The sequence below is a fragment of the Phyllobates terribilis genome, unplaced genomic scaffold, assembly GCF_046119375.1.
Source record: "Phyllobates terribilis strain yellow unplaced genomic scaffold, ASM4611937v1 Scaffold_11__3_contigs__length_659146591, whole genome shotgun sequence".
Taxonomy (NCBI): domain Eukaryota; kingdom Metazoa; phylum Chordata; class Amphibia; order Anura; family Dendrobatidae; genus Phyllobates; species Phyllobates terribilis.
The window spans coordinates 531,899,978-531,923,708 of record NW_027362771.1 but is presented as its reverse complement, the minus strand read 5'-3'; the positions used below and the strand labels follow the sequence as shown (position 1 = coordinate 531,923,708).

Genomic DNA, 23,731 nt, shown 5'->3' with positions numbered 1-23,731 from the left:
ACCATGACCGCTGGGTCCTTACCAGCCCCTCCCAGTAATCTGTCAACCCAATCAGCGATGTGCCGGACTCGAGCGCCAGGTAGGCAGCACACTGTTCAACGTAAGGGCATAACAAGCCAAGCTGTGGTAGAAGCTACCCACTAAAAGACCCAGAATGACATGCTAGGCCAAGCTGTGGTAGAGGCTATGCTCCTAGGAGGCTTGCAAAGTCAGGCTGTGAATCAACAGTGAATTTTGCATTGCCGACTTGGAGGGAGGGAACTCCTGCAGAAATCGAAAGCAGATTCTTCTTTTTGGGACCACCGTAAAATGTTGTGCCTCTGTGAAACAAAGTAACTTGTTTGACAGTAGGGTCTACGTTACTCTGGGACTCCCTTACAACCTTAGCGGATATTCGACATCAGTAAAAGAAACCAGAGACAAAGTTTAAAATATCATGCACAGATTTATTGTTGCACATGCACATATTACATAGCATCACATTCCCAAAAAGAACAGTACACATACAGCAAGTGTTCCAGGATCATATACATGTTATTACACATCTGTAGCATGAACTAATAATTATTTCCTCTTATTTTTAATAGCTCACCTAAAATTCACAATTATTCTTAAAATATCATATACAGCATTCATTCACAGTCACCCACAGTATGCCTTTCAACGGTATCAAATACAAGGTTGATGAACGCGACAGACATCTGCTGGCTTCAGTAGAGGGTACTCCATAGTGTTGAGCCTCACAGCCTAATATACCGAAATAGAAGATGGCATGGAAGTCACGACTACAGCCCTTTACAGCCGCCTAAGTGCAATCATGTTTCATCAGCTCCACCAGATAAATAAATGATGCATGTAATTAGTGATAATTATGATAGATCCCTAGTGTGAAGTATATACTCGCTGTATGCTGTGCCTTCAGGTAATATATGAAACTATAGGCCCTGCTGCAAAATTGGAATTGGGCGAAAATTTCTCAATTCTTTACAAATCACACAAGGTAGCAATCATTGACTGATACCAATATAGAAAATGCCCAAAAATTGGCAAATAGGCCATGCTGGTGATTGTGCAGTCATAAGGCAAGGAAGATTTAACTAATAAAAAATAAATAAATAAATAAATCCCCTCCCCATAACAGAGATTTCGAAAAATCTGAATACTACCACGGGTTGTCGAAAGGAAGCGGATTTTCCCCTTCTAACATTACACAGTCTTGAGATATATATACAAAGTTTCTCCATGTTTTCTAACACCTCTCATGTCCGGATCCCAAGTTACAGTCTATTTTATAGCCCAGTGCTGCATTCATAATTCTGTTTAAGGGCTGTAATCTCCCAGAATTCACTGCTGGCTCAATGTATGCTTTGTGTGTAATGCAGTCTTTATTTCTAGTGTATTGTTATCCGTAGTAAGAACATTGTCGTCGCCCCCCCCCCCACCACCACCACCATATCCTGAATAACAGAAGTTCAGATAAGATGTTGAAGTAAGATTGATGGAAGAATTGTGAGTGCAGCTCTGAAGATAACTCCGGATCACTACAAGTAAGTCTACGTTCACACTTGCATTTTGATATTCCGTTTGTTTGTTCCGCTTTTAGGAAAAGACAAATGGAATTAGTTAAAAAAAAATTGAATAACTGATACAAACGGAAGCAGAGGGGCCCAATTCATAGTTCTAGTCTCTGATTGGGTTCAGTTATGTGTCTGTTTTTAGAAGTACAGAAAGCAGAACTTTTTCTTCCATTCTAAAAAAAAACCAGACACATAACAGAACCCATATAGAGCCTGTAACAATCAATTACTCAATCAAGCACCACTGCTTTCACTTATATCGGTTATGCAACAGACCAATTTTTGATATTAATTCTATTTGTCCGTTCCAAAAAATGCAACATAAATAAATGAAACGTCAAAAAGAAAGTGTGAATGTAGCCCAAGAAATGCAATAGTGTCCAAAATGTGATTAATAAGATCTGTTCAAATCTGATTTTTTTTTTTTTAACCTTCCTTCTAAAGGTATACATAAGGAGTAGAGTTTGTGTGAGTGGATTCTGGTCAAGAGACCTGGTTAGTAATCTGTGGTTGCTGGACGGCAGCCCTGATAACCACCTCTTACCTGACAATATCCTTTAGTGGTCATTCATACGTTAGTGTGTCCGGTACGTGAGGTGACCGTTTCCACACGTACTGGAGACACTGACACATGCAGACCCGTTCAAATCCATGGGTCTGCGCTCGTCAGTGAGTTTCCATGGACCGTGTGCTCCACACGCTGACTTGTCTGTTTTTTACATGCTGCACGGTCTGCAAAATGTCTCACACTGAACATACACGGATGACATCCATGTGTCATCAGTGTGACACGTACCGACGCCTGGGAATCGGCGGTACAGTTAGCGCTGTTCCCAAGCGCCGGGTGCTGAACACTGCCCTCATCATTGTCCCTTGCTCACGCTGCGATTAGCACGAGCAAGGAATAATGTTGAGAGTAGTATTCTGCTCCCGCAGTGTCCATGTGTAATAATAATACAATAATAAAATCCTTATACTCACCTGCCCAGAGATGTCCCCCGCTGTAATCCTCTGACCACTGACGCAGAGGAGCCGAAGAGAATGAGTCGCTGCAGCGAGCGAACCCCGGAGCTGCGATGAGCTCAGGAGCGGTGTCCTGTCACTCAGTGAGCTCCGCTCAGTGCAGGGCCCCGCTCGCTGGAGCGGCTCATTCTCCCTGGCGTTAGCGGTCAGAGAATTACAGAGGGGGACATCTTCGGACAGGTAAGTATAAGGATTTTATTCCTAGTTCCATACATGGACACTGCGAGAGCAGACTACCACTCCCAACATTGTCCCTTGCTCATGCTGATCAACCGGCAGGGAACAATGATGAGGCCAGCGATCAGCACCCGGAGTTTGGGAAAAGCGCTATCTGTACACTGATTCCCAGGAGCCGGTACATGTGCTTCTGATGCGGCACACGGATGTCACACACGGACACATATCTCCGGTACGGGTTTTTCCGATACCAGAAAAATCAGGACGTGTGAAACTGACCTAAGGCTATGTTCACACACGTTGTGTTTTGCTGTGTATTTTGCAGCGGATTTTTATGCAAATTTTCAGCTAGCAGTACCAGCAAAATCTATGAGAAGCCAGAATTCTCTGTTCACACATGTTGCTTTTTGTTTGCTGCGTATTTTCTGCCTTGCTTGTGTTTTTGGAAAATAGAGCATGTCACTTCTTTCAGCGTTTTTTCACCCATAGGAAGTAATGGGTGGTGAAAAAAACGCTGCAAAAATGCAACAAAAATCGCACCTACAGAAAAAAAAAACACGTGTGTGAACATAGACTTAGGCTGTGTGCCCACGATGCGTTTTTTAAGCGTTTCCGCAGTGGCAAAAACGCTGCAGAAATGCTTAAAAAAAAAATGGTAGAAGGCCGGCCATGTCCCCCAATGATAATCCGCATGTGCTGTGCACATGCTGCCGAAATTTCCGCTGTGGGTTATCATTGCGGAAACAAACGCAGCACTACCAAATATTTTGCTGAAGCGCTGCATTTTCGCCGCCATTGACTTGCATTGGAACGCATGTAATCCGCATCACTGCATCTGTACATGCGGAATCCATGCGTTTCAATGTGCGGATGGTACCCGGGTGTGGAGGACAGGAGACTCTCCTCCGGACCCGGGTACCATAGAAACTGTGAAAAAAAGAATAAAATAAAAAATAAATGTTTATATTTACCTTCTAATGTCCCGCGGTGTGCTTGTCTTGGCTTGCCGGCAGATCACGATGGACTGGAGGACCTGCACTGACGTCATAGTCATGTGACGGCAGGTCCTTCAGTGTACTGCTATCTGCCGACAAGGGAGAACAGAGCGAAGCAAGACTGCGGGGGCCATCGGAAGGTAAGTATAGATTTATTTTTTATTTTTAAACATTCTTTCGGTCACAGCATATAAATCCATGCCGGTTGCATGGATTTATATAGTGTGACCAAGTTGACAAACACTTTCGAAGTGATGCTAAAATCGCCTGGAAAGTGCTTGTCAACCCGCATGCGGAAATGCATGTGAAGAACGCTTCACATCCGCATGTCCCTGGCAGGAAAAACGCATGTACAATCCGCATGTACAATCCGCATGTACAATCCGCATGTACAATCCACATGTACAATCCACATGTACAATCCGCATGTACAATCCGCATGTACAATCCGCATGTACAATCCGCATGTACAATCCGCATGTACAATCCGCATGTACAATCCGCATGTACAATCCGCATGTACAATCCGCATGTACAATCCGCATGTACAATCCGCATGTACAATCCGCATGCGTGTTTTCTGCCAGGGAGATGCAGAAACGCTCAGGAAAAATCATTGCATTTCTGCATCGTGGGCACATAGCCTTAGTGTGATTTCACCGTTGTGATGTGATGTATAAGGTTAGCAAAACAAAAAGAAGAGTCGCGTATTTTGTCAGATAAGAGGAGGTTTTCAAGGCTTCCGTCCAGTGGCCACAGATTACTAACATGGCTTCTGGATCGGGTCTGGTAAATGGATTTGCACCAATTTTAGTTGGGAATATTCCCCAATGTTTACACTCACTGAGTTGATAGACGATTTTTATGTTGTGTCCATCTGTATAAGTAGGAGACGTCATTGGCTACATGCTTGAAAAACACTCAGAAAACTATTCATCTTATGAAAGCTTAAAGTGGCAGACATCAGAGGCCAATAGCTTCATCTAACGACTGTGCCCATATTTATACCTTACTGCAACCATGTTCAGTTTTTCTGCAGCACTCACCCTTTAACACACGTGACATAAAAGGATATAGCCAAGTAGTCACAAGACACGACCAATATGGAGGAAAAGAAAACATCAAGTTGTAACCCGTGTAGTGATATATGGATGGATAAAAGTTAATCAGTGAGAATTTCCATTATTAAAGGGTATGTCCACCTCTGGGGAGATTTTTTTTTCTTTTTTTTTTTACTTAAGTGCATGTATTTGGGGCAAAATAAACATTTTTAGGATTTGGTTTTATTACAAATTTTGCACCGTTTGGCTTTTACAGCCTCTGTGTTTTCCTGCATATTCAACTTTGATGTGGTCTGTGGTCATAAATCAGCTGAAGGGAGTAAGAAACTTTCCCATTACACTGTCAGAACAGCTCACTGATGGATCCTCAGTTAACCCATTCTGCAGGCAGTGCAACACAGAGGCTCAAGAAGGCGAAGGGTGCAACATTTTTAATGAAATCCAATTATAAAAATACATTTAGGCAAGAAAAAAAATGTTTACAAAGATGGCGGGTGAATACATAAGTGATTATAAGGGAATGTAAGAAAAAAAGACAGACGTTGGCTAATAGTAGACATGCTGAATCCGCTTAGCTCCCCCTCTTTCCCCATTTTATAAAAATAAATAATTATTAAAAAATAAAAATCTATCCCGTCTAGTCAAACTCCATTTATTTACTACATTACCATAGAAACAGGCCATTTATGTGGACTATAACAAAATGGCTGCTGATGCCGGAAAAGTGCTAAGCTGCCTGCAGAGGCAAATTCTGCCACACGTGTGGCTAACATGTCAGCGTGCACCCATTCAGCGCCAGAGCCAATTCACCCGTGGGAAAGGCCGTGGAGATAAATGGGGACGCGCAACATTCAGCGACCATGGCGGCAGCCGGAAATTACTGCCGCCCCTTATTTTGAGGGATACAATAGGACTGGGGATCAGACCCAAGAAGTCTATTAGAGGGTCTTTAGTAATATCCGTTTCTGGAAAAGCTGGATGACAACTAATATGTCTGCAAATAAATATCCTCATGCTACAGTCACACAGCTTTCCCTGACAGCTGCCATTTTGGGGAGTACGTAATTATACACCAAGTCACATTTTTCATTCAGGAGTCCGGAAAAGCTGTGTAATTGCTGCCATATTAGAGGTCATCCAGCTTTCCCAGAGACACATATTACTAAGAATCGTGAGGGAATCAAACAAAAGCTGAGCATGGCAACCAATCACAGCGCAGCATTCATTTTGTATCCTGCACCTGAAAAATGAAAGCGGAGCTCTGATTGGTTGCTATTGGTAACAAAGATGGTTTCCTACATCTCCCCCCATTGTTTCTAATGATGGCCTTTTTTACTTTGAAACCCAGCTTTGCCAGAAACAGATAACTAAAGTGTAGCCGGAGTCAGCACCCGGTGAAATTGGTTAGTGCCGGACCCCACAGGGCTCAAGTTTTAAAGTGGAAGACACCATAAGCCAATAGCGCCAACCATCCGCCATGCATGCTGGCACCCGATTGGAGAGGGATCTGATCGCAGTAGCTTAACCTTATAGATACCGCTGACAATGACAGCGAGATTTAGGAGGTTGAAAATTGGGGAAGGTGTCCATTGACCCCCCACAACATTATGACCTATGGGTGGACTTTTACAGTACACTGCAATGTAGCAGCGTATTGTACAAGTGATCAGGCGATCGCAAGTTCAAGGGAGAAACCAATTAAAAAAATAAATATATTTTTTTCCCTGGAATGTAAAGAAAATCTGAAAAATTAATAAATTAATGTACCCATATGTTGAAGGCCTGTCCCCTCCACCCAAAAAAAAGTTGAAATGGCAGTATTAGGATTTTTTGGGTCAAAAGGGATGAGAAAGTCCTATGGACCCCAAAATGGTAAAGATAAAAAAAAACCTATAGCTCGTACCGCAATAAACAAGCCCTGATGCAACTCTGTTGACTGTAAAATAAAAAATAGTTATGGCTCCTAGAAGGCGAGAAGGAAAATACAAAAGCCAAGAGGGACCCAATGGTCACAACGGCTCGTAAAACAGTGGAGCCGGCTCTGTAACTAAGGCTGTGTTCACACTTGTTTTTACTGCTTTCCATGGGGAATTCTAGTATTTTAGATGTGAAAAACTTGTGAATCCTCACGCGCGCACATTGCGAGCTATCAGGATTCTCTGATGCTGGCGCCAGGTGCAGGCAGTCATGTGATCGAAAGTGTGCGATTTGCATACTTCCGGCCACATTCCGATAAGACATATCTGGCCTTGTTCAATTCACATGTATTGAAAAAGGCTGCGCAAGTCTAGTTGGCACGTGACCGCATATAAGCAAGTCATATACTTGCAGTCACGCGCCCGCCAGCACAGCAAAATCCTTACAGCCGGCACGTTGTGAGGATTCACAAGGCTGAGGTCACATATAGTGACTGCAGACTTGAACCCTAAGCCCGAACAACCAACCCCTTTAATGGTATCTATCAGATTCACTTTAACAGTGGGCTTCTCTTAGCTCCTGTATGAAATACAGACGTGACGACAAAGTGAGCAAAGCCCGAGATGCAAATTAAGTTTTTTTTTCCTGTCTGGAAAAGCTGGGTGACAAATCAGGCATCATTATAATCCCCACTAACCAGATATAAATGGCGTATCCTAGCAATAATATTCGGCAACCACTGCCCAAATACCCCCTTAAAAGCACCATTCCAGCATTGTTTTTTTATTGCACTGCTGGAGTGGTAAGTCCACCTTTTACAATCATCATGTCATTTTCAAGCTTAAAATTCTGCTCCAATTATTATTTTAATATATCTTTATAATGGTTGGAGCTTCATTTTTCTGATACGGAGTGTCAAATCCCCTGCATGGATATAGATTTCAAAGATAACACTAGGGGGAGCATGGGCGCTTACTGCATACAGTGTTGTCAGCAAGTTCAATGTATAACCTGTCTGCAGTAAGCTCCCTCTAGTGGTGGCTGCAGGCACACAGAATGCAACATTTTAAGTTTATACACGATATTTGGAGCTATGTATCAGAAAACTGGAGCATTTACTGGTATAATGATATATTAAACAGATTTTTGGACCTAATTAATAAAACAGACACAAGCTTTGGGTGTGTAGACTGAATCAGTTCCCAAATATTCACATTACAGAAAAGGAAGCATCATTTTAGAAACCAGTCCCTAGGGACTCATCAAGGATAACCATCGGGGTATCCTTGACAGATGGATTAATAGTTATCTAGTTGTGGTCGGTGGACAGCGAGATTTCAGCCAGATGTGCATGGAAGTTCCCTGGAATATTCATGGCTCAGACATTACCAGCGAGCAGACCGTCATCAGAACTGGTGGAGAATTCTAGAACTGGTCTCGGAATCACAAACTATTGAAGGTTCCGAGCCGATCCTTTTGCAGTCCCCTGGACTGATGTGTATGTGCCATTATGATCAGTCTGGATGAGGAGCCCTGAGCATTTTACGTTCCTAAGACTGTACTGGGTGCGCAGTTTAGTGTTTTCAAGTGGTCCATACACTACTCCCTACATAAGCAATAACCGAACATCATCCATTACAGTAGTCTACATTCCGCAGGTTTTTTTTTTTTTATGCAGACATGGATGATAAAATTGCTGAGCAAATTAACCCAACAGCTGGTTTTAATGCCATCAATTATTACCACTGTGCCCACCACATGCCCCCAGTCTCATATTAGCCTATCCTCCTGCACCTGCTGCTCACACACCCCGGTGAAACAGATTCCACCCGTCTGTGCGTGGCTCCCCTCATGACTTTCCATCCGTTGATCGGCAGGGTGGTGTGTCCAGATTTCAAGGGGAAGATCCTTGGGTAAAGGACGTTCTTTAACATGCACATCTAACTGGCGGAAAAGGTCTTTGGGCTTTTTCTTGGCGAGAACCTCAACCTCTATGTTAGAAAAGAAGAATCAGTAATAGTGAAATCGTAACTTCCCATCCACTTAAAGGGAATCTGTCAGTTTATCATTGCTACCCCACCTGAGAGCTGCATGATGTAAGGACAGAGACCCTGATTCCAGAGTTGTATCACTTACTGGAGTGCTTGCTGTAGTTGTGATAAAATCACTGTTTTATCTGCTGAAGATCTAGCAGTTCTCTGAATGCTGAGCTCTGTATAACCCCGCCCACATCCCTGATTGGAAGCTTTCTGCCAATGAGTGGTGGGGGCATGGTTATACAGAGCTCATGAATATGGAGGACTACATGGCAGCAAGTTCACTAGTCCTCTAGTGATAACATCCTGTTAATAAAAACTGATTTTATCAAAACTACAGCAAGCAGCCCAGCAGGTGACACATTGCTGGAATCAGGACATTATGCTGCTCTCAGGTTAAGTGGCAAAATCCCAGCGACAGATTTTCTTTAAGCTGTTGATATTTTGACCATGCCAATAATGACATCACACAACATTGCACACAAAAAAAACATGGGGGAAACAAATGGACAACATAAGTTTTATACAATATTGTGTTCTCCAGGCCAACAATAGACCTCAGTCATAATGAGCTCTATGTGGAAAATTCAATAAAAACATACACATTACATCAAATGAGCCCAAACCTGTTGATTTTGGCAACCTCATAATGTGTATGGGTCTCCTGATGATGATGTCTGGGAAGTCTGGGGTTGGCGGGGGATTTAGGTTCGGAAATACACACTCAAGCACGCTCGTCTTTATGTGTATGGGGAAATCGTGGGAGTATATGGGCACCTAAAGAGTTAACTTTCAGGTTGAGTGATATGGAAATAGCTGTCTGAAAGCTTTCTAGGGTAAAACATGATTAAAAAGGGTCATCAAGAATTAGAATTAGGGTGCTTTCACATTGCGTTTGGGTGTCCGCCTCCAGTAGGCGTACACACTCCAAAATGATGCACGTTCGCTCTGCCGTCACCATTATGGTCTATGGACCTGTCAGTACACATGTTTGAATCCTGTTTTGCGGGGGGTTCAGACGCAAGCCCGAAAACTAAATGCAATGTAAAAGCACCCTTAGAGTCTTCTTTTCTCAGAAACAATGCCACCCTTTTGCCACTGGATATTTCTGCCATTGCAGTTCATTACTATTGAGATATGAGAGAGATGAGAAATGGAGCAGAGTTGCTTATCATGGCCACTATGTCTACACAAAGACTTTTTGTTCAGCTAACTGTTGTCACATGAAACCCATCTGACATATTTGTATACAGTGACAGTAGAATTAATATAATGTGATATAGATTAGGTCTTTTGAACCTGATTGGTTACTGATACATATATGTTATATAGATATATTACTCGAAAGAGTTTAAAAAGGGTTCTCCAATTTGCTAGAAAGCTCACCCATCATGTTATTCAAACGGCAGCCCATCCTAGTCATGTGTCAGGATGGGCTGCAGTCTGAAAAAAATCCAGCTCCCGAGACCAGTGTCTCAAATGACAGAGAAGCTGTATCATAAGCACACATATCTCAGTGAGACAAAGAAAAGGGCTGTGACAAGAAAATAAATAAATGTTCTTCTAAGCTGATGAGCACAGAGGACTTAGGCTGGAGAAAAATACGCAGTTACTTACCGGTAACGGGATTTCTCAGAGCCCATGACGGCACCACGGAGAGAGGGGATCCGCCCTTCAAGGACAGGAAACCTACAGATAAAAGGGCAGCACCACTCTCCCGCATCAGTTGTTTACAGAGCACAGAGAGGACCCCCAGGTTAGTAACACAAATTTGAACATTTTTAAGAAGTTTACCGGACACACCTCGTGACTAAACATAGGTAATAAATAAATGTGCACCCATACGTGAAGGGAGGGAATGTACGGGTGCCGTCATGGGCTCTGAGAGACCCCGTTACCGGTAAGTAACTACGTCTTTCTCCTTCCCCCATGACGGCACCACGGAGAGAATTGCAGAGAAGTGTCGTTTAGGGAGGGACCACCGCTTCCAGAACCCTTCTACCAAAGGTAAGGTCCGAAGAGGTTACATCCAGCCGGTAGTGCTTAAAGAATGTAGAAGGGGAAGACCAAGTTGCAGCTCTACATTTCTGTTCAATTGAAGCACCGGCTTTCTCCGCCCAGGAGGCTGCCACTCCCCTAGTCGAGTGAGCCTTTAAATCCTCCGGGGCGGTCTCCCCGCTTGATGAGTATGCCAGGAAGATGGCGTCCCTTATCCACCTTGCCAGTGTGCCCTTGGAAGCTTTCTGTCCCTTCCGAGGTCCCTGGAAGCACACAAAGAGAGACCTGTCCTTCCTACACTCCTGTGTGGCCTCTAAGTACTGGATAATGCACCTTCTGAAAACTAAGGTGTGTAGGTCTTCTTCCCCCCTGTTTTTAGGATTTGAGCAAAAGGAAGGGAGGGTGACCTCCTGCGATCTATGGAAGTGTGATCCCATCTTAGGAAGGTATGCTGGGTCAGTCCTAAGTGTCACCCTGTCCTCTAGAATTTGCGTAAAGGGGGGCCCTGCTGATAAGGCTTGCATGTCGCTAACTCTACGTGCCGATGTGAGGGCTACTAAGAGAGACGTCTTAAGAGATAGGACTTTTAGAAATGCATTCGCTAAAGGTTCAAAGGGATGTTTGGTTAGGGCTGAAAGAACTAAATTTAAGTCCCAAGGAGGAGTATTCCGGGAGGGGATGGGCCTAGACCTGTGTGATGCCTTGATGAACCTAGAAATCCACCTATTTCTGGCCAGGTCGCAGTTGTATAGGGCTTCTAGTGCCGCAACCTGAACCTTTAGAGTGCTTGTGGTCAGACCCGCTCCAACTCCTTTTGCAGGAACTCTAAGATGGAAGTAATGGGGGCCTCCCCTAGTACCTTCGAACCCGCAAATGAGAGGAATTTTTTCCAGGTTTTACCGTAAAGCCTGGTGGTTACGGGTTTCCTACTCTGTAGTAGAGTGGAGATTAAATTCGGGGAAAACCCTCTATCTCTTAAGAGCGCCCTCTCAAAATCCAGGCTGTCAAGTGTAGATTTGCTACCTGAAGGTGGAGGAGCGGTCCCTGGAAAAGGAGATCCGGAATCTCTGGAAGAACCAAGGGGTCGGAGGTGGACATTATCCTCAGCCAGGAAAGCCCCCTTCTGGCCAAAGAGGCCCTGGTTATCAGAATTATGTTTGCCTTGTCTTCCCTGACTTTCCTCAGAACCGCCGGAATCAGAGCGATAGGAGGAAAGGCATAGGCTAGCTGGTGGTTCCATGGAATTGAGAAGGCATCTAATGCCGCTGGGTTCCCCTTGGGGTTGATTGAGCAGAATATGTCCACTTTTTTGTTCTGCCAGTTGGCGAATAGGTCTATGGAAGGGTTCCCCCAAAACTCCGTGATTTGGTTGAACACCAACTGATTCAGCTCCCATTCGCCCTGTCTCAGCTGGGTCCTGCTCAGAAAGTCAGCTGTGATATTTTCTGTTCCTTTTATGTGGAGTGCAGACAGGGACTCCAAATTGTTCTCTGCTACCTGGAGGATGGATTTTGACACCTGTAGTAGAGAATGGGACCGGGTCCCCCCTGGCGGTTTAAGTATGCCACTACTACCCTGTTGTCTGAAAAAAACTCTTACATAGTGTCCCCGTAGGGTGTTTAGGAATTTTGAGAGAGTGAATTTTACTGCCAGAAGTTCCTTCATGTTGGAAGATACCCCTTCCAAATCCTCTGACCAGACCCCCTGAGCTATTTGGTCGTTTAGGTGAGCCCCCCACCCCCTGGGGCTTGCATGTGTAGTTAGGACCTGCGACACTGAGATTGTCCATGAAACGCCTCTGGTTAAATTGTCCACCTCCGTCCACCATGTTAGGGAAAGCAAGGTTTTTGATGACAAAATTAGCCGACCTTCTAAGAGCCCTTTTAGTGACTTTTCTGCCCCCAAGATTTCCCATTGCAAGTCCCTGGTGTGCAACTGAGCCCAACGGACCCCCCGGATACAGGCAGTCATGGAACCTAGAAGGGACATTGCTCCCCGCAGAGTCATAGAGGGATGGTCTTTCACATGAGATATCCGGGCTATCATATTCTGGATTTTCCCTGCCGGGAGACGGCATTCCTGATTCCTCGAATCTAATAGGATACCTAGATACTCTTGTACTTGATCCGGCTCCAATCTGGACTTTTTTAGGTTCAGAAGCCAGCCTAAATTCGTCAAGGAACTAATGACCCTTGCTAGATGGTCCTTGCAATGGTTGAACGAGTTGCCTATTATTAGCAGATCGTCCAGGTACGGGGTGATCAGGATGTTTTGCTCTCTCAGATGGGCCATTACCTCTGCCACTATTTTTGTGAAAACCCTTGGTGCTATCTCTAGACCGAAGGGAAGGGCCATATATTGGTAGTGTTTGACTATACCTTTTAGCGATATTGCTACTCTCAGGAATTTCTGGTAGTCTCTGTGTATGTGGACGTGATAATAGGCATCCTTGAGATCCAGGACAGCCATAAAACAGTCTGGGAACAACAATTTCACTGCCGATTTTATTGACTCCATCTTGAAGGTTTGCACCTTTAGAAATTTGTTCAATTTTTTCAGGTTTAGAATTGTCCTGAATGTCCCGTCTGTTTTTTTCCTGAGGAACAGAGGGGAGTAGAATCCTTCGCCTTCCTCCTGTGCAGGGACTTCCTGAAGGACTGCTTTCCCTATTAGGCCTAGAATCTTGTTCTAGTGCTAGTTGTTCCACCCCTGATGACCTCATGGGGGTTATGACAAAGTTCGGACAGGGGATGGAGTGAAACTGGAATTTTAGTCCTGTTTTTATCAGGTCTAAAATCCAAGAACTGTTCGATATTTTTTCCCAGGCTGGGAGGAAATGAAGAAGTCCCCCCCCCCCACCTGGTGCTGACTCTCATTGGGTGGGTTTTCTGTTGTCGCTGGGGACCTGTTAAACATAAACCCTTTTTATGTTCCCCACCTATCCTGGTCTTTGGGGGGTTTTCTGCGCATAAATTTCCTGCTCCGAAAGGACTTCCTGTATAAAGTACCGGAGAGGACCGGGAAGCGTTTCTTGTTATCCCCAGCTCTGTCAAGGATATCATCCAGAGTAGATCCGAATAGGAACTCACCCTCGCAAGGAATGGAACACAGCCTAGATTTTGTTTGGTGGTCACCCGGCCAGCATTTAAGCCAGAGGGCCCACCTGGCTGCGTTAGAGAAGCTCGCAGCCCTGGCTGCCAGCCTGACGGAATCGGCTGATGTGTCAGCCAAAAAAGCTGCTGCGCCCTTCATTACTCGGATGAAGACTAGTATGTTATCTCTTGACGTTTTGTTTTTAAGTTGCGCCTCTAGCTGATCTAGCCAGACCATTAAAGATCTGGCTGTACATGTGGCTGCCACTGCGGGTTTTAACCCTCCTCCTGCCGCCTTCTTTCAGGAAGGAGTCCGCTTTTTTGTCCATTGGGCCTTTTAGCACCCCCATGTCTTTAAATGGCAGGGAAACTTTTTTAGAGGCTTTAGCTATTGTTACGTCTAACTTTGGCGCCTTCCCCCAGAAGGAGCATACCGGGTCCTCAAATGGGTATTTTCTCTTAGGTGACAACAAGACCTTCCTTTCCGGCTTTTTCCATTCCCTCTTAATCAGGGAGTGGACTTTATCATTGAGAGGGAAAGATCTCCTTTTCTTTTGTTCCAGGCCACTAAACATCATATCCTGGACTGATTTCTCAGGGCGAGGATCTACCAACCCCATAGTGCACCTAACTTCCTTAATTAAATTATCCGTACCCTCTATAGGGAAACAGCTATGACCCCCACCCTCAGAAGATGACTAGGACGAAGATAAGCAGGACGAATCTGAGTCTACCACCTCCCCGTCCGAACTGCAAGATCCTGATACAGGGAATAGGTTCCTGTTTTTTTCTCGTTTCTTCCCCCCCTTCTGCAGGGACTTGAAGGTATCCTCAACCTGGGATTTAATCAGGGATCTGAGCTCTGAGGCGAACTTAGGGGTCTCCTCGCAGATTGTTTGTTCAATGCACGAGTTGCATAGTCTTTTTTGCCATGTGGTGGGCAGATCCTGTGTTTGGACTTGCCCGTACTGTTCCTTCTTTGATGAGAGAAGAGAAGAGAGGGGGGGGTCCCAAGTTACAAGTGAGCTTTCACGAAGATCACTTACCGACCCGTTGTAAGAGGGAATACCGGATTTGAAGAGGAACCCGTTCCAGTAGCTGGGTCTTTCCTCGAGGTTGACGCCACGCTGGAGTCCTTGCCGCGTTGCGAAGAATGGCCAGACCGCCCGCTTCCACCGTCACCTTGGCTGTGTTGGCGTGAAGGGTCACTGGGGGGTCCTTTCGTACGCTTCCCATGTTGCGGAGGTGGTGGTGAGTGATGGGTGCAGGGACTGCACCTCCAGTAGCTCCTACTCGCTCATAGCCGAAGGGTGCCAGAGTGTGCCAGGAAGCACTTCCCTGGTGCATTCCCGGCAATTTAACCCCTATAGGGTTCCGTCCCCCTCACCTGGCTTGTCCACCGGCTGTGCACCTTTCCAGCATGCGGGACGCCCCCCCCCCCCACAGGGGAGTCCATCCCTCCCCCCAACGCTTTCTTTTGCTGGGCATACCGCTCCCGGTTCCTGCGCGCACGTTCAAACGCACCGCTCCCAGAGGGCACCGCGGCACTTCCGGTGCGCGCCCAGACCGCCGACACCCAGTGGTGCACTGCAGCTCGCATCAGAGGGGAGGCGTCCAGCGCGCACTTCCGCAATGGCCCCCGGAAGCCCAGGCCTGCACACCGACCTGGGCCCCGGAAGCCCAGGCACCCCGGAAGCCCAGGCATACTCACCAACCTGGGCCCCGACACCACTGGAGAACACGGCGGCTCCGGTCTTCCCTGCGCTGCGTCTCCCTGTCACCCTAGAGGCCCACTGACCCCAGCGGTGGCGCTACAGGACACCGCACCAGCCGAGGCAGGGAACCCCCGCTGCCTGAACCTGTCTCGCCGGGCCTGGTAAGTCCATATTCTTCTCTTTTTCTTTTTTCTTTCTTTCTTCTTCTTTCTGTAGGTCCCAGTCAAAGACAGGAAACCAACTGATGTGGGAGAGAGGTGCCGTCATTTTTATCTGTAGGTTTCCTGTCCTTGAAGGGCGGATCTCCTCTCTCCATGGTGCTGTCATGGGGGAAGGAGAAAATCCTTTGTTCAGTCAGCGGAGGAGAAGATTAATTTCTTCTCCACAGCCCTTCTCCAACAGCTCAGGTGTATATGTGGTCCGATACAGCGCTTCTGTCAGTTGAGACACAGTTGTCAGGAGCTGTGTCTCTTCAGACTGCAGCCTGGGCTGACACATGACTAAGAAGGACTGCCGTTTTGATTATGAAATAGGGGGTATTTTATCACATTCTTAGAGAACATTTTTAAAGAAATTCTCTGGGAATACTAACAGCCGTCCATGGAATGAAGCTTGTTTTGGGGGAGGATGAATATAAACATATTTTTCTTTTATAAGGTCAGTCATAAAAAAGTAACTTACAGCCTCCGACTGTTAGTGGCATTATAATTAAAGCAGTATGCGGGCCGAGGGCACGTGCAGAGCAGTCGTGTTCCCAAGACAGTCAGGGCTGTTCATAATTATCATATGTAACTGGGATTCATTATAGACCTTTATGCCCCCTGGCACATACAGATTTACAAGGAGAAAGATGGATTTATGTGACTGGAGATATAACTGCATCTCATATGTCAAGTGTGTAGAAAACACATAATGAGAAATCCGAAGACATCCAAGCCCAGACAAGACTATATGTACACTAGAGTGATGGATAAATGGGGCGGGAAGGTTGGATGTGACGTCCTAGTCTCACCTTTCAGAATAAAGCCAGAATCGCTGATTGTTTTGTTCTGGGTCCTCCACACGTGGTACAGATGGTAGTAAATGGCCACGTAGAGGTCATTGAGCACAGCAAACACCTGCTGTCTGCGGTTACACTCCCTGTACGGACAAGAGGACAATATACAGCTATATGGAAATGGGTCCTGGACAGAAAGAATATAACATTGCAAAAAGGAGGAAAAAGGAGCTATCAACTTAAATATAACAATTTATTAATACATATAATATAGAATACAAAAAAAAATCAAAAAGATGGAAAAACAGTACATAAATAACCTCGCAGCACAAGCACAATATCACAGAGTGAATAGGACAACTGTAGTCCACATATAATAGACACAATGGTTGGGAGCATGTATGCAAACATACAAGTGTCACAATAAACTTATTATACAGGCTCATACCCATTAGAAATGCGAATTGTGCAGACTGCAAGGTTACCAATGAAGAACAGTCCCCAACAGGCATTTTGTTCAATACATTGCTTCCCCAGGTGGTCTGGTAAACTGATCCATCTGACAGGGCCTTAAATATTATCGGCGCTGATCATGTGAACAGAGAGCCGATCAATGAGATTGAGGTAGGTGGCGCATGTGCAGCCCACTAGGCACACCCGCCAATCGCCACCAAGCGTCATTGCGCATGCGCGGGACTGAGGATGCGTCACCATGGCTCCAGAGCATGCGCAAGCACCACGGAGACGCCGAAGAGCGAGAGAGGGCACGGAGTAGCGGAGCGCGCATGTGCACTCAGAGTACACAAAGAATATAGTTGGAATATATGTACAATATAACCTAGAGGATAGGAAGAAAAGCTGTTCACAGGTCGAAGGGCTGCCAAGCCCATCTGTGCTACAACATGGTCCTCAGCACCCAGACACCATCTGATGAAAACACAAATGACCATTTAACCCATTGGTGCTGATAGTTTCAGGGTTTTTTCATTTCTACATCCCAAGAGCCATAACTCTTATTTTTCTGCCCACAGTTATATAAGGGCTAGTATCATTTAATGTATTTAAAAAATACAACCGCTTAGATGCCACAGGAGCATCTACGTCATTTCCAACCTTAGCAGTTGCAGGTGGAGGGGGCTCATTTCCTAAACTCGTTCTATACCCTCCCTGTGTACATGTATGTTACATGTATGTTACATATAACTAATGATGCGTAGTAGAGTTGTTGACCCCGCTGCAATTCCTTATTGAAAGTGGGTGCTGTTTAAAGGGAGTGAACGGTACATGAAAGACCCCGACACTCCTTGTGGCCATGGAGAAAATGTTATTACTCTGTAAGCACATCATGTTCCACACTTTACAAGATGGGCAACGCTTCTGTCGTCCTGGACATTGATCACGCCCTGTTAGGAGCAATGTGGTGTATGCTCAGCTGATGGCTCTTCTGTCCAGGAGGCAGAAACGTTGGCCATCTTGTAAAGCGTGATATTCATGAACATGACATACAATAAAATTGTCTTTCACTGCAACAAAGAGTGCCGTGATCCTACCACTGCGCACTACCATCCACCTGGAGGGATAAACTTATTCTTTCTGCCAGCACAAAATGACTGTTCAAACCAAGCACAGGTACACCCTTGGAGTAGCCGAGCAGTTCAGTGTACTACACCTACTTGATTGCCATTTATTCTCGCCTTCTCTGGAGCAGTCAATCAGGGAAGAGGATGGATACAAAACAAGTAGGTGGGAAGGTGCACAGAATTGCTCAGCCACACCAAGGGTGCAGAGAGTGCAAGTGCTTGGTTTGAACAGTCATTTTGTAATGACAGACTGTTTTATTTTAAAGTGAATGTCCATCTTTTAACATAATGTTATTTGTAGATCCCACAGATTAAGTAATAAATGTTATGGGGATAGAAAAACCCTTTAATCAGCATTCAATGGTCTAGCAAGGCTTCTCACAGTGACATCACTAATGCTTCTCATGACATCATCACATCTACACCCACAGACCATCTTACCCCCCTGGATTATAATGGAGCTAGTAATAGACAAAGATGTAGCTGAGCTGAATTTCAATTCAACTCCTTTGAGCGAAGATAATGTAACATGGTGACCATTGATAAACCAACAATCACTATAAATTTCAACAAGAACACCCGACTCTGCTACATCGGCATCACTCACCTGCTCACTCGCTCCTCTCTCAGGATCTGTATACAGATTCGGGTGATGTTGAGGGACATGAGACAGAACGGGAAATTCTGGAAGACAAGAAACAGAATTATATTCATAGCGAATGTATAATACATGACTGGTGGTTGTAGTTCTGATGATACCACGTATACAAGTGATAGAGACCTGTCTGTGGTGCTGCGAAAGGCGGAAAATGTCATGAGCCAAAGGCAGGATTTTGGGCTCCATCACCATGTGCAACAAGTGCATAAGACCAAGCACGCCGGCAGCTCGCAAGTCTGTGCCAGGATCAAGACCTACCGGGCAAGAGAAGGGGCGTCTCATTAATAGAGTGATCTGACAAGGAGAGATTTGAGCATGGATGAGAAACAAGACACAGCAGTCCACACTGTCTTTCTATACAATATCTAGTTTGTTTTCTGAACCAATACACCTAGACGCTAATTCTACATTTCCACTGTGCCATCCTTAGGAATGCAGTCAACTAACTCAGACATGGCATCATCAAGGCATCTTCATTTGTCAATGACCTGGTATTCAAAAAAAAAAAAAGGACAACTCGACTTTTGGAGTAATCAGCACATCACTACTACTATAGATCCCCCCTGCATCCCAGCCCCATCGTCATCTCACCTTGGAATCCCAGTTGCTCCCAGTGTGATCCATACAGGGGACAGTCAAACCTGGCACCGGTCAGCTTCTTGTATATAGTCTGCAGCACCCGCACATGGACCTGCTGACCATTATCAAATGGACCTGCATATAATACACAACGTGTATAGGAGAAAGTGATCTCATTTCACTTTATGCAATGTACGCAAAAAAATACATAAAACTCAAAATAAAAAAAAGGGACTTTCTGGTTCATTAGGGAGTTTTTTTTCATTAAGCAAACCATTCGCTGAAGAGTTATATTTACTCACATTGTAGATTTTCTAATATTCTTGAATAAATTTGTGACTAAAGGGGTTTTCGGTTTTTTTTTTTTTACATTTAAATAAAGTCTGTGATTCCCCATCATCAGTCAAAATAGCTGCTAGATGTCAATGAATGGAAGACAACATGAAAAAGCTAAAAATTGCCTTATTGTGTAAAAAGCAACACAGGCAAATGTTTCAATATAGCACAACCTCACTCATCTGTTAAATCCCCCGCTGCCTCAGCGCTGAAGTACCGGTGGTCTCTGCAGCAGCCAGTCACTAGCCCCAGGGGTCAGCACCCTATAGGTATCACTGTTAAGGTCAGCAACTGGCTGTCACGTCCCGATCCGTGACGGTGGGCAGTACGTTCCTGCTATATACACATATAAAACATATATTGGAACAGCACCATTTCATATATACTCACAGTGGGTGCCAGGCCTCCAAGCAACCTGTCCAAATCGCATCTTAATAGAAAAAATATATTAAGCCAGCACTCCAAATAGATTAAATTCTTAGAAAAAATGGACTTTATTGAGCCCAAAGACAGGCTTGAGAAAGGTTCTGTGAACCGAAACATTGCCATGAATGGAATCTATCTGGAGTGCTGCCTTAATATAAATACAAATATATATATCACACATACAGTACAGACCAAAAGTTTGGACACACCTTTTCATTTAAAGATTTTTCTGTATTTTCATGACTATGAAAATTGTACATTCACACTGAAGGCATCAAAACTATGAATTAACGCATGTGGAATTATATACTTAACAAAAAAGTGTGAAACAACTGAAAATATGTCTTATATTCTAGGTTCTTCAAAGTAGCCACCTTTTGCTTTGATGACTGCTTTGCACACTCTTGGCATTCTCTTGATGAGCTTCAAGAGGTAGTCACCGGAAATGGTTTTCCCTTCACAGGTGTGCCCTGTCAGGTTTAATAAGTGGGATTTCTTGCCTTATAAATGGGGTTGGGACCATCAGTTGTGTTGTGCAGAAGTCAGGTGGATACACAGCTGATAGTCCTACTGAATAGACTGTTAGAATTTGTATTATGGAAAGAAAAAAGCAGCTAAGTAAAGAAAAACGAGTGGCCATCATTACTTTAAGAAATGAAGGTCAGTCAGTGCGAAAAATTGGGCAAACTTTGAAAGTGTCCCCAAGTGCAGTTGCAAAAACCATCAAGCGCTACAAAGAAACTGGCTCACATGAGGACCGCCCCAGGAAAGGAAGACCAAGAGTCACCTCTGCTTCTGAGGATAAGTTTATCCGAGTCACCAGCCTCAGAAATTACAGGTTAACAGCAGCTCAGATTAGAGACCAGGTCAATGCCACACAGAGTTCTAGCAGCAAACACATCTCTACAACAACTGTTAAGAGGAGACTTTGTGCAGCCGGCCTTCATGGTAAAATAGCTGCTAGGAAACCACTGCTAAGGACAGGCAACAAGCAGAAGAGACTTGTTTGGGCTAAAGAACACAAGGAATGGACATTAGACCAGTGGAAATCTGTGCTTTGGTCTGATGAGTCAAAATTTGAGATCTTTGCTTCCAACCACCGTGTCATTGTGCGACGCAGAAAAGGTGAACGGATGGACTCTACATGCCTGGTTCCCACCGTGAAGCATGGAGGAGGAGGTGTAATGGTGTGGGGGTGCTATGCTGGTGACACTGTTGGGGATTTATTCAAAATTGAAGGCATACTGAACCAGCATGGCTACCACAGCATCTTGCAGCGGCATGCTATTCCATCCGGTTTGCGTTTAGTTGGACCATCATTTATTTTTCAACAGGACAATGACCCCAAACACACCTCCAGGCTGTGTAAGGGCTATTTGACCAAGAAGGAGAGTGATGGGGTGCTATGCCAGATGACCTGGCCTCCACAGTCACCAGACCTGAACCCAATCGAGATGGTTTGGGGTGAGCTGGACCGCAGAGTGAAGGCAAAAGGGACAACAAGTGCTAAGCATCTCTGGGAACTCCTTCAAGATTGTTGGAAGACCATTTCCGGTGACTACCTCTTGAAGCTCATCAAGAGAATGCCAAGATTGTGCAAAGCAGTCATCAAAGCAAAAGGTGGCTACTTTGAAGAACCTAGAATATAAGACATATTTTCAGTTGTTTCACACTTTTTTGTTAAGTATATAATTCCACATGTGTTAATTCATAGTTTTGATGCCTTCAGTGTGAATGTACAATTTTCATAGTCATGAAAATACAGAAAAATCTTTAAATGAGAATGTGTGTTCAAACTTTTGGTTGGTCTGCACTGTATATGTATATATATATATATATATATATATATATATATATATATATATATATATATATATATATATATATATATATATATATATATACGCACACATAGATATAGCTCTGCTGTACAGAGGCTCACAGGCGTACTCCTGTCACTTGAAGTGGGTGACGGCTGTAATGCACAGCTGAGCTTCTGCTGCAACTGCTGGGTCTGCAACTAGCTCCGATCCCACCAGTTTAACCCCTCATATGCTACCCAATCCCCTTCCCCCCACCTTAGAGTGATCACAAGTCTTAGCACTGGCCTCCGTGTCTGCCATATATTGATGCCCACTGCATCCTGCCATTGGCAGTGTATGAAAAGTCATCCGATTTTCCTGCAGAAAATCAGTAAGGGAGTAGGTAAGGAGTACAGGTGCATTTCTATGATCTGGGCATTACATTTATAAAGCTTCCCATTGCTGGGTGTCCATAGTTGGGCCCCGGTCCGGCTTGGCCCTGATTCACATTGACACATGGTAAGGTTTTAATACTACAGGTTAGGACCGTCCCGACTGGGTACACCTTGGTGCGGTGCAATAGATTTTGCACATTTTTTGATCAAAAACAGTGTTTACCAAGTACGCTATGTTATTTATATGCACTATTGCTTTTTATTTACTTGCAGCAGGGAATATGTTCATTTTGCTTCTATCTTAGGTTTTGTTTGTTTAATGGCCAGTGTGAACATGCTCCTACACATTGCATGCATACCAACTTATACTCCAGTTAATTTCTTTCGGTTTTGCTTCAGATTCCCTTTAACCGGTTCCCGACCGCCCACCGTAGATAAACGTCGGCGCTTGCTGGGCTCTGTGCAGCGCCGATGTTTAAAAACGGCGGGTGGTCTCGCAGCGCTCAGGACCCCCAGGGTCCTGCAAGCGCTGCGATTCCAGTGCAGAGCGTTAGCTCTGACAGGGGACATCATCGGGACCTGATTGGATCAGGTCCCAGTGATGTTAACCCTTTGCTATGTTCTATATGCCGCGATCTATATTGATCGCGGCATATAGAAGATAGAAGGAGGAGAGGGGGTCGTCTTACTTACCTCTCCGATGACCCCTGATAGCTTCCAGGACCTGGGGTTGCTATGGCAGCTGGAGGTCACATGACCGCCTCCAGATCTGCCATATATGGTGTCCTGCCTGGCTCAGCCTGCAGCTGAAGCCAGGCAGGAGACTGACTGTGAAACAGTCAGCGAAGATCTCATGTAATGTAATATATGTCTATTACATTACATGAGATCAGTGATCAGAAAAATAAAAATTAATGTCCCATACAGGGATTAAGTAAAAATGTAAAAAAAAAAGTTTTTAAACTGTTAAAAAAAAATCACAAAATAAATAAAAATAAATAAATAAAATATTAAACCAATAAATCCGTATATTTTTACAAAACCAAAAAAAGTACACATATTTGATATAGCCGCGTCCGAAACAACCCAAGCTATAAAACTGTCACACTAATTAACTCCTTCTGTGCACACCGTAATAAAAATAAATAAAAAACGGAGCAAAAAAATATGCTTTTTCATCATATCGCCAAACAAAAAGTGGAAAAAAATGCGATCAAAAAACAAAATAGAAATAAAAATGGTACCGCTGAAAACGTCATCTTGTTCCGCAAAAAAAGCCGCCATACAGCTCCATCAGCTGAAAAATAAAAAAGTTATAGCGCTCAGAATAAAGCAATGCAAAAAAAATATTTTTTTCCATAAAATTG

The 23,731-nt window shown here is 44.5% G+C and overlaps 1 protein-coding gene across 3 annotated transcripts in view; it reads right to left on the bottom strand.

The window, feature by feature from the left end:
* ELMOD3 (ELMO domain containing 3) overlaps positions 1–23,731 on the bottom strand; it is a 63,412-nt gene that overhangs the window by 14,952 nt on the left and 24,729 nt on the right. For 2 of the 3 annotated variants that reach the window (XM_073653756.1, XM_073653757.1), the window contains 5 exons: positions 19,418–19,540; positions 18,950–19,080; positions 18,776–18,852; positions 16,604–16,731; positions 4,625–8,741 (listed from right to left, as the gene is read on the bottom strand). In XM_073653756.1, coding sequence (XP_073509857.1) covers positions 8,521–8,741; positions 16,604–16,731; positions 18,776–18,852; positions 18,950–19,080; positions 19,418–19,540 — 680 coding nt within the window. In that variant the 3' untranslated portion in view covers positions 4,625–8,520. Of the gene's footprint in view, positions 1–4,624; positions 8,742–16,603; positions 16,732–18,775; positions 18,853–18,949; positions 19,081–19,417; positions 19,541–23,731 lie in introns of those variants that run through there. The other variant, XM_073653758.1, reaches the window with a different exon arrangement.